The sequence below is a fragment of the Nyctibius grandis genome, chromosome 4, assembly GCF_013368605.1.
Source record: "Nyctibius grandis isolate bNycGra1 chromosome 4, bNycGra1.pri, whole genome shotgun sequence".
In the NCBI taxonomy this organism is placed as follows: domain Eukaryota; kingdom Metazoa; phylum Chordata; class Aves; order Nyctibiiformes; family Nyctibiidae; genus Nyctibius; species Nyctibius grandis.
The window spans coordinates 86841330-86857128 of NC_090661.1; the positions used below are offsets into that span (position 1 = coordinate 86841330).

At 40.4% G+C, this 15799-nt stretch overlaps 1 protein-coding gene across 1 annotated transcript; it reads right to left on the reverse strand.

Annotated features, from left to right (window-relative positions):
- Positions 1 to 2466: 2466 nt before the first annotated feature.
- SLC35G1 (solute carrier family 35 member G1) lies at positions 2467 to 12968 on the reverse strand. Its single transcript, XM_068399780.1, has 3 exons — positions 12719 to 12968; positions 8451 to 8631; positions 2467 to 7933 (listed from the first exon to the last, which is right to left on the reverse strand). The coding sequence occupies exons 1-3, from the start codon at positions 12924 to 12926 to the stop codon at positions 7174 to 7176; spliced, it is 1149 nt and encodes a 382-aa protein (XP_068255881.1). The 5' UTR covers positions 12927 to 12968; the 3' UTR covers positions 2467 to 7173.
- Between the last annotated feature and the right edge of the window lie 2831 nt (positions 12969 to 15799).

A 15799-nucleotide genomic window follows, 5' to 3' on the forward strand; every position in this document is an offset into this window, starting at 1 on the left:
CTGAGTGGAACAAAAAGTATTTTTGTAAATCCCCCAGTCAAACAGTAGAAAAACAAGGGGCAGTAGTTACAACAGGCTGATCAACTGCTCAGATAGTGTATGTGCTCTATTTCTGTACAAAATTAGAACTATTAGCATAAATTCATCCTAACTCATCACAAATTACCCCAAAGAATTTAACAGCAAGAATGTACTTGTCATCCCTCTCCCTGCCTTTTTTAAAAAAAAAAAAATGCTTAGGATGTATGCTAGATATACAGAGCGTATCATATCCAGCAACATCATTACTGATGAGCTGTCTAACTTCATTACAACATCCCCTTCCAATTCACTGACATTCACATGAAGGTGGCAGGCCCACTCTCCCCTCGCTTTCCCAACTGAGTGTTTTGGGGTAACACAGAGCTTACAGAATTTCAGAGAGAGCACTGCTAAAATCCCCCTGTATCCTCCAGAATGTTTTGTTCTGAGATGGGTTGCAGGATGCAGTTTAAAACATCAGAGAAGAGTGTAATTGATTATTGAGGGGTTTGCTGAGCAGCATTCTATATAGTCATTTAAGTGCTTCAATAGCATTTGGACTCCTATTTAAATTTAGATATTTACATAATGTACATCACACTGTATTGAAACTTTTGTCTAAAACTGTGGATTTGGATTTTAAACAAAGTTTAGTTTAATCTTACGCATTAAGGAATAAATGAAGAAAGATAGCCCCACCTACTGACAGAACAGTCACAGTACAGAGTAAAAATTAAACTTCATACTCACTGAGCAGAAAACAAGGGTTTTCTTTCCACCTCTTTCACACAAACCCCAGAATCACTTTATACCAGCAGGGCAAAAACTCAAATCTCTCATTTTCCCTTTGCTCAGTACGTAAGCTCAGATGACAAAAGTAGTTTCTCATTATCCTGTCCAGAATTTACTGCTACGTGACAGGGTAACGTAGGAATTTCATTCAGTAGTGTCAGAAAATAAAGTTCAATACAAAGCTAATGGAAGAATCAAAAGAATCAACAAACTTATTTGAACGGTTCATCTGCATATTGTATCTCTTGTGTTGCTTCCCATGCTCAGGATTGTAAGAACACTTCCAAGTCAGTAATGAGCACTACGAGTTATCCCCTAAGTATTTTGCAACTTTACTGAAGTTTGTTTTCCAAGTAATAATGGGAATGCTTTTTCCTTTTAAATCCTTTGAAATCCTTTGATCTCTTTTCCCTTTGCTTTTTTTTTTTTTTGAGTGGGTAGATGTAATTCTAGAATTTTGTTTCAAGAGTCTTAGTATTTAGTAATAGCCCTCATCTCTTTGAGTGCTATGTCACTATCCATTTGTAAATAAGGAAGATTTTCATGTTGTCTATCCAAAAAGCTTTTTCCCCTTCTCTTAAAGCTTATATTTCTATATATTATATATTTATAGTTGTTCCAAAGAACCTACAGAACTGCCAAGAGAAAGTTTCAAAGTTTCTCCACAAAATTCTTTCACAATTGGTTTTCTCCTGCCTATGCCTGGCACAGTAAGCTCTCTTGGAAGTACTTCACTTTGTTTTTACTTTAGAGCTTGAGAAACAGACGGTGTCAAGTCGTCCTACAATAAGTTAATTTTTTGAGCGTATAAGGTGAAGAAGAGGGTGGTGGATAGACAGGCTAACACTGCTAGTAATTCCCCACTATGTAACTCGTCTTCCCTCATCTATTTTTCCCTCTGCAATGCTAAGTCAAGTCACACCCAGAAATTAAGATCCATTACATGCACAAAGTTCTCAAGCAGGCTAATACCCTTGTCCTGTTCTGTAACCTTCTGCTCTTACAAATCCAGACAGCACTGCAGGAGGAAGCACTGTTATACAGATAATAAAATTACTACAACCCTTTTGTAATATTTAGCAATGGTGGTGGTTTTGCAAATGAGATAATCCGTTTTTTCTTCTGCTTTTTCCTCTTTGATGAAAAGTTAATTTAATCATTGAAACACTGGATAATGGGAAGCACCAGGACGAATTAAGTATCACCTTGTGACAGAAGGGACAAGACTTGAATCCAAATCATGACATAGAGAAATAAAACAAAAAAACAAAAACAAAAACAAAACAAAACAACAACAACAAAAAAAACCCAAAACACACAAAACCAAATTGCCACTTGGACACAAAAATTAACTTTACTGACCTGTCAATGCCACAGTGTTTCCAGTTAAAAAAGTGCTGTATGAAAGCTGATGGAGCTTCTTTTCATCTCTAGCTTGTTGCAAGGCACAAAAACTGATGCAGTATGCTAGCAGTAGCAGAATTTGAGGCATGTGTTCATATTTAAGAGGGACTGTTTGATTAACAGTTCTTTCATAAAGCTTTTACAATCACTACATTCAAATATGCTCTACTAATCAATGCAAAACCACAGATTAATTCTTCAAGCTCATTTTATTAGCAATGATGAATATAAATCTCTTATGAAAATATTCTTAACATTTCAATATATAAGAATTGTCTATAAAAATATACTACATAACAAAGCCAGTAACTTCTACAAAACATATAATTCAACATATATTTAACAATATATAGGACATAGTAAAAATCCTTTAATGCCAAGGGCATTTTTACCCCCTTTTTGTCAAAGAGTAACTCACATAACATAGGAAATTACTCATTCTGATATACAGAAATGTTACCACCATAGAAGTCAATGTATGTTCCATCCTGAAGTTACCTGCATCTGCAGGAACATAAAGCCACAACTTTTCTTTGGATGGTCAGGCAGTTATGACCACAAAAACATTCTGTCGGTAACTGCAACGTCCTGCTGAAGTCAGTGTTGCACATCTGCTGTCAGCACGGCCAACCCTGAATCCATGCGGGGACAGAGATCACGCTTCTACTACCCTTCTGGGACTGATGCCGCAGATGAGCCTACCCTGGTTACCACGGTTAGAGAACTGGAAAACAGACTCTTCCTGGTTAACTACTGCTAGTTAGCAAGGAAATAACTTTAAGAGGCTGCCTCTCTGGAAATAAACTTTTTTCCAACAGACAGCTCTTGAACAAAAGCTCAAGGAAAAGAAAATACTGCGTGGGGGGATGTATTTATACTAAATGATGATCAAGGGTAGTATTACCCATCTTGTCATTATCAGTTACAGGAAGAGCCATCTTACAACAGTTTTTGGAACTGGGAAAGAGCCTGGTTTCAGAAGAAAAATGACACATTGAACTAGTAATTTCACCGATGCTGTTATGCTGAGGTTACTTCATGCCTGGTGTTAGACAAATGCAGGAAATCCATTTTATTTATGTAGACTACTCTTGTCTACACAACAAGCTTGCCAAATTCTTAGTGTAGATGTATTTAGAGAGCTTTTAGAGCATACTTTGACAACCAACTTAACCTGAAAGAAGTTGGCTACCGCACAGTGACAGTACATAGCTTTTTCAGCCATCAGCTTTATATAGAAGAGTTGGGTACATAAGGCTTTAAGGCTATAAAGTCCCACTCAAGACAACAGATGATTACAGTGTTTTGCATAGTAAAGAACATAAGAAATATGCTTGTGATGCATCACCAACAACTAAATCTTTTTTCCCTGTGCTTATGTGCAAAACAACCAATAATTAATTATTACGCTTTCTATTCAGGATCCACTGAAATCAGTACATTGAATTAATATGTTGAAAGTCAAGAGAAACTTAACTTTATAGCATAGTAAATGCAATGCAACAATATTCCATCATATTACAAAGGAACGACTTCCTATTAGAAAAGTACATTTATCGAACTTAAAAATACTGTAAAGATCACAACAGGACGCTACAGGTGATGAACATTAATAATATATTTGTGACTCAAAGCTCAGAAAAAATAACATTTGACCCTGAGAAACTTGCTGCATTAAAACTTAAAAAGCTAAAAAAGATTTTGAAAGGAAAAAATCTATTCAAGAAAAGGAAAAAAAAAAAAAGAAAAAAGAAAAAAAGGAAAAATCAGAATCTGAAAGAATCAAGGCTAAGCCAGTTTCGTTTCAGATTCTCAATCTGTTAAGCTCTGGAAGAAAAAAAAGTTTGACCATCTTAACAGGAATTGTAAGAAATATTTCAATTAAAAAAACAACATTTTAATGTATCCATACTTTTGTATATTTTCATTCTCTTCGAGGCTTCCAATTAAAATTTAGGTTTTCAACCTACATTTGAGAGGAAGAAAAATTAAAAAAGAGGTGGTTGAAAAAGCTTAAATGTCTTCCATTCCCAAAATCATCTAGAAAAGCTAGTTATAGAAACTAGCTTGTCATGCTTTATGACTAGAGAAGCCCTAGTCAAGTCCTTCATGCTTGCACCAGTTAATTCTCTAAAAGATGGATCAAAATCAAAATAATGTTCCAAAAAATATGATGTTCTCCAGCATAGGATCTTGTTTTGATTATTATCTTAACAACTTAAATATTTAGGAAGGTTTAGGAACAGCAAAAGGAAATAAGTAGATGGAGCCCACAAGGAAATCCAATAGGTTTGGACAAAGAAAAAGAAATAATCATCTGGGGTTTTTGGCACTACAGGTACGGAAATCTATCGAAAGAGTTTCTGCAAGAACTTGGAGAAAAAATACCAATCACAACATCAAGTTGTTGATTTCAGGTCAGCTTATTTTCTGCACTTACTTACGTGCTAAGGGCAAGAAAACAGTCCTTTCTTCAGTAGCCTGTTCTCCTCTACTAAGTGTATGCAAAATTCATTGAAATCAGATGACCTAAAGATTTTTCGATACAAGCTTCCACATTATTTTTATTCTGTACTGACAAAGAGGCATTCATATGCTGTAATTCAAACTATTATCTAATTCCCCTTCCTAATGTTTTCACACTGTCATCAAGTTCATGCTACTCTGATTTTGCCCTCTTCAACAACCTTACTAAAAAGTTATGTAACTGGATCAGCTCCCAGGGCCATCTCACCACACAACCACAAGCACTGAGCCAATGGGAAGGACCAGGACTAGCTGGCAACCCACGTTTACATCACTCTAAACTTCTTTGGAACCACACCTTTTTAAGTGTCAATTCAAACACATGCATATTAAACATGAAGTGAAGCAATAAAAAATGTAGTTTATTTTCTTTCCCTCCCCTGAAAGCTGTTGCCCAAAGGCAGTGCTGGCTGAGCAGGAGAAGAAACAATCCCAGTTTACAACTTCAAGTATTAAGCGAAATGGGCGCCAAACTGGAATTTTATTATTACATCAGGCTTTACAGAGACGTGAAAGCAGTTTCATGCTACTCCTGACCTTGTCAGCAGTAGCCGAACTTCAGCCTTCAGGAGAAGCAGAGAACGGGCAGCTATAAGCAGGAACTGATTCTACCACTCAGGTAGAATCTGCTCGAGTCCATCAACATATATGGATTCAAGGTGCTGGTTTACATATAGAATCTTGCACAAAGATGGCTCCTAACACCCAGATGCATCCCGAAGTACTATACACATTCCAGTCCTTCAGGACTCAAGTCCCCTAGATCTGCCCTGCCAGGATGCAATGCTTATTGGCAAAAGAAAAGATGTTTCACTAGACATCTATAAATCAAAATAAGAAAACATCTGCCACCTTCAGTGATTTTAAAAAAAAAAACCAAGTATCAAGTCTACAGAACACAGCATTCTCCTTTAGAAAAACACGGGAGTGAGTAAATAACTGAAAAACACCTCATGATACAAAGGACCAAATAAAGATCCAAGTTAACATTTACTTTAAGCACTACTGAGACACGACCCAAAAGTACATAAGACTCCATTTGGGAAAATCCCCCTACCTGATACTAAACATATATTCCTCCTCAAACATGAAGGAGATTAAGATGAGTAACACAAGCCTTTTTTCTTAGTATTTGTTGCTATCAAGATAAAGCCTATAAAAGTGAGAAGATGTGTAAGAGAAGTGACTAAGTGCAGATTTAAAAGGGCCAGCTGGAGAAATGGGGCTGACGCTGCCCACTAGCACTGCCTGATGTAGTGCAGATGCCTCCATGTCATGAGATGTGTATGCATGGCTCCACGTTCCCACCAAGCTCTCCTCAGACCTGTTCTGTAGAATCTCTGCTATGACCTTGGGCAACCTGCATTTTCTGGGAAACTGCAATTACTCTGCACTCTTGTAAATTCTTAGGAAATAGGAGGCTTTACAATAAAGCATTTGCCTAACTTTATGAAGGCCAAGAACACTTAAACTTGGTCTCATAAAGAACTTTTGTACAAAAGAATCTAAACAAAAGGGTCATAAGCAGCATTTAAAATAACCCATATTAAATACCTAAAAAATATAATATTTTGCATAGAATAAATAAAAGTGCAGCTACAGCATAACATTCCATACCACAAGAAATGGCTCATTTACGAGTGGTGTACAACTAACTGTTGTCTCTCATCACCAAGACTGCAGCAACTAAAGACATGTTTATTGGGAAAATCACATTTAGAAAAAAAGAGATTAGGTTGTTTCATTATGTCTGTAAAGCAAGTGCAAACATTTAAATTTTTTTTTAAAAGAAAGCAAAGCCAGTAGATAATTTTCACAATTTAATTTTCTCTTGATATTACTTGGAAAGATTAAACATCCTTTGTTCTTTTAGAATCCAAATTAAAAATAAATCCCCATTTGGCATCTGTTTTGTGAAAAAAAAAAAAAATAGAAAGCTTCTAAATGTGCAAGCTTTATCTGTTCTATAAAAGTTGATGTTTGTAGGATTATAACTCTTCATTCCCTTCTAACTTTTGTACTGCAATCCCTCTGGTAACCAAGCACAGAACAGGATTAAATAAGCCTGGGAGACTGATTTCCACTGCTCAGCAGAATAGAGAAAGGGTCTAAGAAGTGGAGAATCAGGAATTTTAGGAAAATAAATGCCAAAAAACTATTGTCCACTTTTGATAGGAAGCAAGAAACTTTTAAATATCTTCCTACTTCTCATATTTGCATGACTAAATATGAGAAAGAAAAGCATATACCTAATCAGTTGTTAAAACATCTTCAATTTTGGTTTGTTTTTTAAGAAATCAAATTACTTTATTGGATATAACTTGGTACTACAATTTGGTAAATAAATGAGATATTTAAAATAAATAAAAATAAATATTTTATATATATTTCAAGATTGCTCGTTTCAGTAATGAATTAGTGTCTGTATTCTTAGATTTCATTTTGGTTAGCTTTTTTCAAGCTTTGTCGCCACTTACGAATGGCAGTTCCAGAACTACTAGCTACTACACACAGAGCACCACCCACAGTCCACCAAGTTGGTAGATGATTGAGAAAAAGAATCTGTAAAATAAAAGCAAATACCACATCCATTGTTTTCATTATGGCTACAGGTCCAGCCTTCTCTATCTGTAATGCTTTTGTGAGAAATATCTGACCTCCTAACCCTAACAAGCCTATTAATATTAGAAGAACCCTATCTTTACCACAATATGGCAAACGCCATTCATTCATAACAAACAATGCTATAACACATCCAATCAAACCAATGACTGCATAATACCAAATTGACAAAAAATAATGCACAGATTTTCCCACCTTCCTTAGTATAACAAAAGTCGAAGCTGCAGATACTGTGCTTGTAATTGCTGCTATAGTTCCTTTCAGGTGATCTGTGTAACTTCCTTCAATCCCTGTAACGTTTGACCCAAACAGAAATGGTGGTCTGGCAATAAGAACCACTCCAGTGATTGCAAAGAGGGTAAACAGAAGATCCCAAATACTGTATTTCTCTTTGAGAAAGATCCATGCCAGCAACGATGTAAAAACAGGACTGCTAAAAGTTATAACAGTGGCATCAGCTAGTGGCATGACTTGGAAAGCATAGTAGAGAAGAATCATTGCGCTAGAGCCAAGGAATCCTCGGAAGAAAAGAAAAACTCTTTTACCTTTTGGTCCCAAAAACCCTGTTCTGAAAAACAGAAATGGCACATTAATGTCACTGTCTTGCTTATTTCATGACCAACATCCAATCCCATTTAAAGGTACATACCCTTCTATAGAATGTACACACCTTTCTAGATGAGGGACTTATCTCAAAGTATCTTTAACCATCTGACCACAGACTAATTTATTCCCATCACCACCCCCAATCACATTCAGAGTCCGGAACCTCTTCTTCTAGCTATTAATTTTTTTGCTTGCAAAATCACCCAGAGTATCTACAAGTTACCTTCTAATTTTTAAGAGCACCACTTCATAGAAGATCAATACATTTTATATAATCCTTGTAGAAACCTCTACAATTCAGGGAGCCAAAGATTTTCAGTTTTCTGACTTGTATTAAGAAACTATCAACTAATCCAAAACAATGCAGTTATGCAATTGAAGTCTGAATTAAAATAATATTGCAATCTGATTTAAGTGATTGATAATTCTAGATCTATTTTTAAGAAATAACTTTAAATATAAACATTTGCTACACTTACTTGTAGTATATTAAACCAGGAAGAACGAATGCCATTTGGAAAACACATCGAAATGCACTCACTTCTACTGAATGTACATCTTCTATTTTTTTAAGAAATAAAGAGGCCACTGAGAAAAGGAAGGCAGACAGTACGGTATAAAACAGACCAAGTCCTGGACACGCAGCTTGCTTCTTTGTTCCTGCAACAGATAAACTCCAGTTAATAATGATCTACTAGAAGATTTCTCAGGTCAGGAAGCTCTACATAGTGCAGTGCTCCACACATTTGTAGCTATTCTTGTGGTAGAGAACAGAGGAAGCAAAAGAAACAAATGCAAATACTATGTGTATTTACCAGACCTACCTTGAAAATATGTTTCACTGATGACCATGGGTCTCCTTTTTTTCGTAAAACAGGAGATAAGAGATTAACACTTTGGATACAAAACTTCTCACAGTTCCACATGGGTTATTAGGCTTTACTTCTTGGAAGCATTAGACTAGTTTGGGCGATTCACTACAGGACAAGTTGTATGATTCTACCCACCTCCCAAGGACCAGAAAATACAACAGACTGCAAAATGGTCCATGGCCAGATTCTGAAACACTGAAACTTATTACCTTGGGAATCATCCGATTATTGAGCAAGTTAATTAAGGTTCATAAGCAACAATTTAATTTCCTTTCTTACAAATACACACACATAAAAATTGTGTACAGAACCTCACTTTTGTTATACCTTACGTTTATTTTGAAGCTAAATCACCCTAAAGTTGACCTAGACCTACAGAAGTTTTATACAACATTTTTATCTTGCTGTAAGAATCCAAGTATTTTCCTCAAATAAACATCAATATACATTTTTAAGCAGAAGAAATTTAAGTGACTAACTTTAAAACATCATAGGCCTGCTTAAAGTACTGATATCTATAACAGTTCCATGAAGACCTTCGTTTCACCTTAGTTTATGCTTGTTTATCAGACTTTCTCGTCCTGAAGTAGTTTCCCAAGTCTAATGGTTTCTATTCAAACTTCCCCATTGCCTCAGGCTCTCTTCAGCAATCCTCCTTCCACTCATCTTCTCCACCCTCAACTATTGTAAAAAAAAAAAAAAAGCAACAAGCAAACAGAGGGTGAACTGCTGCTGACCTCAGCACCATCTCCAAAGAAACCAGCCTTTTTTGTTACTGCTTTGCTGCGTAAGAACAGTCTTTTCACTCAACCTAGAGGTGAACACCATGGAAAAAGAGAACTCATCTAAAAATTTGAGTGGGATGTTACCTCACTATCTCTTTTCTTTCTGTCTGCATAAAATATTTGGAGTTATCATTTCTTCTACAACACCCTCTAAACATAAGAGAGAGAACTCTGTGTCCCTGAGGCAGTGTTTTGATAAAAGGGTGCCTCATCTCACATTAGTGTGGAAGCCTTATGGATCCTCTAAAACATAATCAGCAGCGCACTGCTGTGAGTTGCTTAGCAACTAAATACGGTTTTGAGGGGTTTTTTGTTTTGTTTTGTTTTGGGTGTGTGTTTTTTTTCAAATTAACAAAATGTCACAAACCATTTTGATCCTCTTCGAGATCAGCACTCAAGCCCGAGAAACTGCATCTTACTACCTCAAAGCTGAGACTGGGCTGACACAGTGTGTACAGCATTGGTTCTGGCTTTAACAGTTCTAGAGACCCAGGCTTTACAACTGCAACCAGAATTTAAAGTAGGCAGAAGGCCTGCTTTTCAAGGAATCCAGCCACACTACAGCTGAAAATGAAGTATAGTTTCTACTAGAAATATTTCTATTTAGCAACAACCGCTTACATAAAAGTGACTATAAAAACTACCACCAACCAACACTGGACCGGGACATCTACCAACTATGGAACAGAGTGGATTTAAAAAACGTTCATGAATTACGTAATGTCCTAATCCACACAGTCACGCAACAGAACTACAAAATCAACAACGTCTCTAATATTAAAGCAAGAGGAATCAGACTGGCCTATAACTGAAGTGGGAAATCCAAACCCAGGCTGGCTTATGGATGAACACAGCACAAACAGAACTATTAACTTTTATTTCAGGCATGATAGCTTGTCTGATTACTACAGAACAAAGCCAATCTAAATAATGGAAGTGTTGAAATGGAAAACCAATCAAATTAAAGCAAAGTAAGCTGAAAGGCTCTTATACCCAGAACTAAGCTTTGGATTTGAAGGAACAAAGGAAAACCAGAAGGAACTCATTTTTGTCAGCTACCCAATATACCAAGCCTATCAGAAACAGTATCTTGTAATACTAGAATTTAAACCATCAACATCTCATATTGCCAAAGCATGTACTCAGTGCAATGACAAAGTGTTTTATTTCCTTTTAAAAATAAAATGGTACAAGTTCTTCCACCAAAAACAAGAATTGCAGTTCTGAAGAGTACTTATTTCAAAATACGTTGTAAGGTGAAGTTAGGTTAAGATAACATTCCCACCCCATAAAATATTAAGCCTCCAAACACTAGCCCAATGCCATCAACATACTCAAACACTCATGCTTTTTTTAAAAAGTGTAGCAGTCTGAAAATAAAAAAGTCTCAAGAAGTACCCAAGTCCTCTTTTCTGAGTGGCTACAGATTTGAGATGCGGTTTTCCAATTTTATTCCCTGGCCATCTCCATATGTAAGGCTTTCAAACAATCTTCCATTCCTCTTTTAAGTCCTAGTCAAATGCGTCCCACTGCACACCATTTTCTGTGGAAATTCTTTTTGTTTGCGTTTTAATGCCATGCTTTCTCGCAAAGAGTTTTTATACTTGCAAAATGCATACAGCGAAGAAAATCATGCTTCTCACATACATGCATCTTGAGAACAGTAGCAGAGGCAGAAAAGTACTGGCTATGGGGAAGGTGGTCAGTGAGAAGATGATTCTCCCAGACCTTCAGGAAAGCCAGAAGAGGGTGATCCATTCTTCACACCATAAGAAGCAGAACAGCTCTCTCACAGACTTCAGGAAAGCGCCAGGAGCAGAACAGCCTGCGTATGAACTAATCACGGTCATGCAGGCAAGATCTAGGCATGATTCATAAAGTTCAGCCATTGACTCAACATTTTGCAAGACAGACTACAGAAAAAAAAAAAAAAGTATCTTTGGTGAATAAATGCAAGTTTCTCAGGATTTCAAATAGGTTTTTTTCCCCAAGCTTTGACTCAGAAGTTATATTAATGTGAATTTCACTGGTAAAACACGCTATCTCTTCTGGCCTCTCCACAGCTCACTAGCTAACAAAGATCGCTATTTTAGCCATTTTCTGCTGGGAAGTCAAGTATAGTCCACATTTAACGAGAAACACATTTTCAGTGAAGTTGTTTAAAAATTACACATGCTAAATTACTTCAGATAACAACTTCAAAAATTACTTTAAGATGGCATTTGTGTTTTAAAAGGAAGCCACCTTAAACTTACACAAACATGTTGTGTATTTTGCAGTAAGTTTGTGGCTTTAACAATTCAAAATGACCAAGAAGTGAAGCACAGATTAAGTCAAAATGAATAGTGCACTCGCACTAAAGCAAGGTAAGAATTACCAAGGAAGTCATAGTTGCAACTATACGGACTTGTTGAACAGCACTCAAGCCCCTTCTCAACATATTTACAGTGCCAGAAGTTCACACTGCTAGAGGGCACCTCGAGTTACCCGAACCTGCCAAGTCTTACTTTAAAACTTTGACAACATGAAGCACTGTTTTCCCGAGGGAAAATCGCTAACGAAGCGCTCACAGAACCGAGCACCCCTGGGGATGGGAGTGCGCGGTGCGCGGCCCCGACCGCTCTGCCCGCTCCCGGGGGGGAGCGCCGGGGGCCCGGCCGGAGCCGAGCCCGGCGTACAAGCACACGGGCTAGCGCCACGCAGGCGGTCGTGCCCGCCGCTTCACTTCGTTTCTTCACCAGGCGCCGGCTTGTCCAGTAAAGAGGGGGAGGAGGAGGAAGAGGCTTGTAGGGGTCCGGTGTCCCCGGCCGGACACCAGGTGTGAGCCGCCACAGCTGGGGACGGCTCGGAGCGGCGAGGCTGCAGCCTGCCGCCCGCGGGCAGCCGGCGACGGGGCCGGCGCAGGTGCCGGGCGCCCTCTGCGGCCGCCCGAGCTCGCTCCGCGCCCCGCCGCCGCCTGCGGCGAGCCCCGGTGCCCTCGGGGCCGCTTCCTCTTCCTCCGCCCCGCCGGCAATGTCACCCCCAGAGCGGGTAGCCCAGCCAGGAGGGCGCTGCCCCCCCTGCCCCGCTTGCCAGACTCCCCGTCCTCACCAGGTGCCTTGCAGCAGCGCGGCCAGGACAAGCCCGAGCAGCAGCCACAAACGCGGCGCTCTTCGGCGCCCACCGCCTCCATGCCGGGCGCCGGGCACAGGCAAGGCTGCCCCGTACCCGCACCATCCTCCCGGCTCAGCAGCACCTCCGGCTCCTTCCCGCCCGCTGCCGGAACTGCGGCGGCCTCGCCGCCCTGACACAGCACCATGAGGACGCCGGGCTGCCCGCGATGCTACCGGCTCCTCACAAGCCGGCAGGCACCTGGCCTCCTGCGCATGCGGTGCCACCGCCCAGCACCGCCCGGCTCCCTCCCGCCCTCCTCCCGCCCCGAAGCGCCGTACACCCGCGGGCGGGGGGGGCTAGACCAGGTCGCGGTTTAGCCGGGCCAGGGCCAGGGCCAGGGCCTCGCCTGCAAACAGCCGCTTGCCAGTCCGCCTCTCACGGCAGGTACCTGCCTGAGAGCCCGGAGGGAGCCAAACGCCCCTCCCGGGGCAGGAGGCAGCGCCCTGCCAGTTCCTCCCCGGCGTCCCCTCAGGCCGCGGTAGCCCCCTGAGAGGGACACGGCGCGGGCGGCGGAGAGCTCTGCCCGGGCGAGGGTCCTGGGCCACGCCGGGGCCCGGCGGGGAGGAGCGAGGCTACGGTGCCTCGGGAGGGGGAGCTCTCATCTCGCCGGAGAGAGGAGCGGGGTTGGCTCCGCCGGGGGTAGCGGGGCTCGGCACAGGCCGCGGCTGCTGCTGACCAGCTTTCTGGGGCTGTGTGCTTGCAAGGAAATACAACTGTGGGAAACGATGACGCAAAGTTATTTTAGGGGTGTTGTTGCGTCATCTGAGCGCCTGAAATAAAAGTGCAGAACTGTTATTGTACACGGGACCGACACCTCACAGTATCGGCTTGTCAGCCTGCTCATAGGCAGGATCCACACCGAGATAATTGAGCTTTTATTACAGCTTCTCCATACTCATATGTGTCACGGTTTGAAATCCTCCTGGTCCAGTCTCCGCACCGATTTAAACAGCTCGGCTTTCCTTCAGTGGGCCCATTAACATTTAACTGCCATGTCAGCGAGCAGCAGCGGCAGCAGTATCTCTGTGGAAGAGCTGCTGCCTGCACCAGCTCCATTCATAGAGGTCAAAATGGAGATGGCAACCTGCTGGGCGATTTAGTCATTCTGTGTGCATATGAAAAGCCTCGCAGGATTGTTAGTAGGGTACAAAAATAATTTAACCACCTTCTCGTGGTATGTTTTCCTTAAAAAAATGGCACCCGTGTCTTTGGGCAGGGGAATCAGAAAGGGGAGCTGGTGCAAAGAAATACAGAGCAGCCCCTTTTCCTTACTCATCAAAGAGTACAGAGAAAAAGAAGCAGAATAAATTTCAAATGCTAAAATTCTTCCCTTTTGAGCAAGTTGAGCTGTTATCAATAATTAAAATAGGGAGGAATTTCTATTCAAATAAGAGATTTATGCTCACACTAATCTTACTGCATAAATGAATCAGTGTTTATTCTTAACAAGGGGAAGTATAATGTATAGCTTTAGCAAAATGAGTACTAAATGGTAAATACAAGCTATTCCACACAAACTGTTTCAAGCTTTCCTCAAGATACCTCATAAAAGCTATTTCAAGCTTTCCTTGTCTCTGATTTAGCACATTTTATAGTCCGTGCTAACCCACCAGAGGCCATAAGTATTTCATTATCTCAGAGCTAGCATTTGATTAATAAGACCAGAATTATTTCACAAATTATTCTTAACTAAGAATTAGATGTGTTATATCAATTATTAAAAAGAAAATAAATCAATTAAAAGCTTTGTGTTGAAATCAGGATTAATTCTTTCTACACATTTACATTATCTGAAGTCCTCTTGCTATAAACCGAGAAAATAAGTAAATATCTGCTGCACTAGCTATACACTACTTTTGTTAAAGCTCCTATCAATCAGTATAGTCCTCTACAAAGCCTGTATTGAAAGCTTTACTAAATCTTTCCTCTGTGGAGATGCAATGGCAGCTGCATGTCCCACAAAGGAGAGAATCAGGCCAAAAAAATTTCCCAGACACCCTTATTTAAGAAGTTACTTTTGCCTGATGCACTTCCCTGTCCCTTAGGGTTTGGTTTAATTTAGAGAGGGAGGCGCAAATAAACCGGGCAGCCCGCTGCTTTCCCAAGAAATTTAAACTTCTCTGTACTCCAAGGCAGCTTTTATACGTCACTGTTCCATGAATCACCAACATGAAGTTAGAGCTGTCCTTCCGCAGAGAAGATTTTTGGTAGAAGACAGCAGTGGACGTTCTGCCTCCCACCAGCCATCCTGGGGTGGCAATCCTGCAGGTCTCTAGGAGGAAGACCTGGCACATCCCCTGGCCAGCAAGTGTGAAGCAGGCTTGTAGAGCACACACACTCACAAAAAGATCTATCTTTGCGGTCACTAGGTGAGCTACCTCTGTAGCCAGCGCCAGCAGGAGCAACTGTCTTCAGTGAAGAAAAGCAGAGCCAAAACATTTAATCCATAGTACAGACAAAGAACAAAATTTAGTGACTTCTTACAATTTCTGGCTATATGTTTATATACTTTGTTAAAATATGCAGATTGTGTATTTATTTTATAATACTGCCACTATGAAACCCAAAGGAAATTTTTTAAGTGCCACAATGCGAAATACTGCACTGTAGAGAGTCTGAAAGAGACTCCGCAACACCCCACTCTGTGTCCCCCCATGTCTGGCTTTGAAAGGGAACATCTAAGGGCAGTGTTTGTTTATGCCAAGATACATAAAGTGTTCTGTTTGCTCCTGGTCAGACTGCCAGGCTTGGCTCAGCTTGAGAGCTTCCAAGTTCTGCCTGTAAAGTACAACCCTCTTCTCTGAGTAAGGAGAGCACTTCCAAAATGACGGAGCAGTTGCAGCTGCTCAAACTAACCAGTAGACAAATGTAATTTGCAGTCACGCTGCCCTAGGTTGGAAAATGAAGTAGCTGCATAAATGTGACAGGTCAATGTTTTATGCAGCCCTTTCAAGTACAGATTAAGCCTCATTTGTGTAATACTGTGCTCAAAACTAGCTGTTCCTTTCTCCAGCACAT

Coding starts and splice junctions, on each gene's coding strand:
- SLC35G1 (XM_068399780.1), bottom strand. CDS start 12,926: ATGGTGCTGTGTCAGGGCGGCGAGGCCGCCGCAGTTCCGGCAGCGGGC. Junction 8,632..12,718: donor GCGCTGCTGCAAGGCACCTG/GTGAGGACGGGG, acceptor TATCTGTTGCAG/GAACAAAGAAGCAAGCTGCG. Junction 7,934..8,450: donor CCTGGTTTAATATACTACAA/GTAAGTGTAGCA, acceptor TCTGTTTTTCAG/AACAGGGTTTTTGGGACCAA.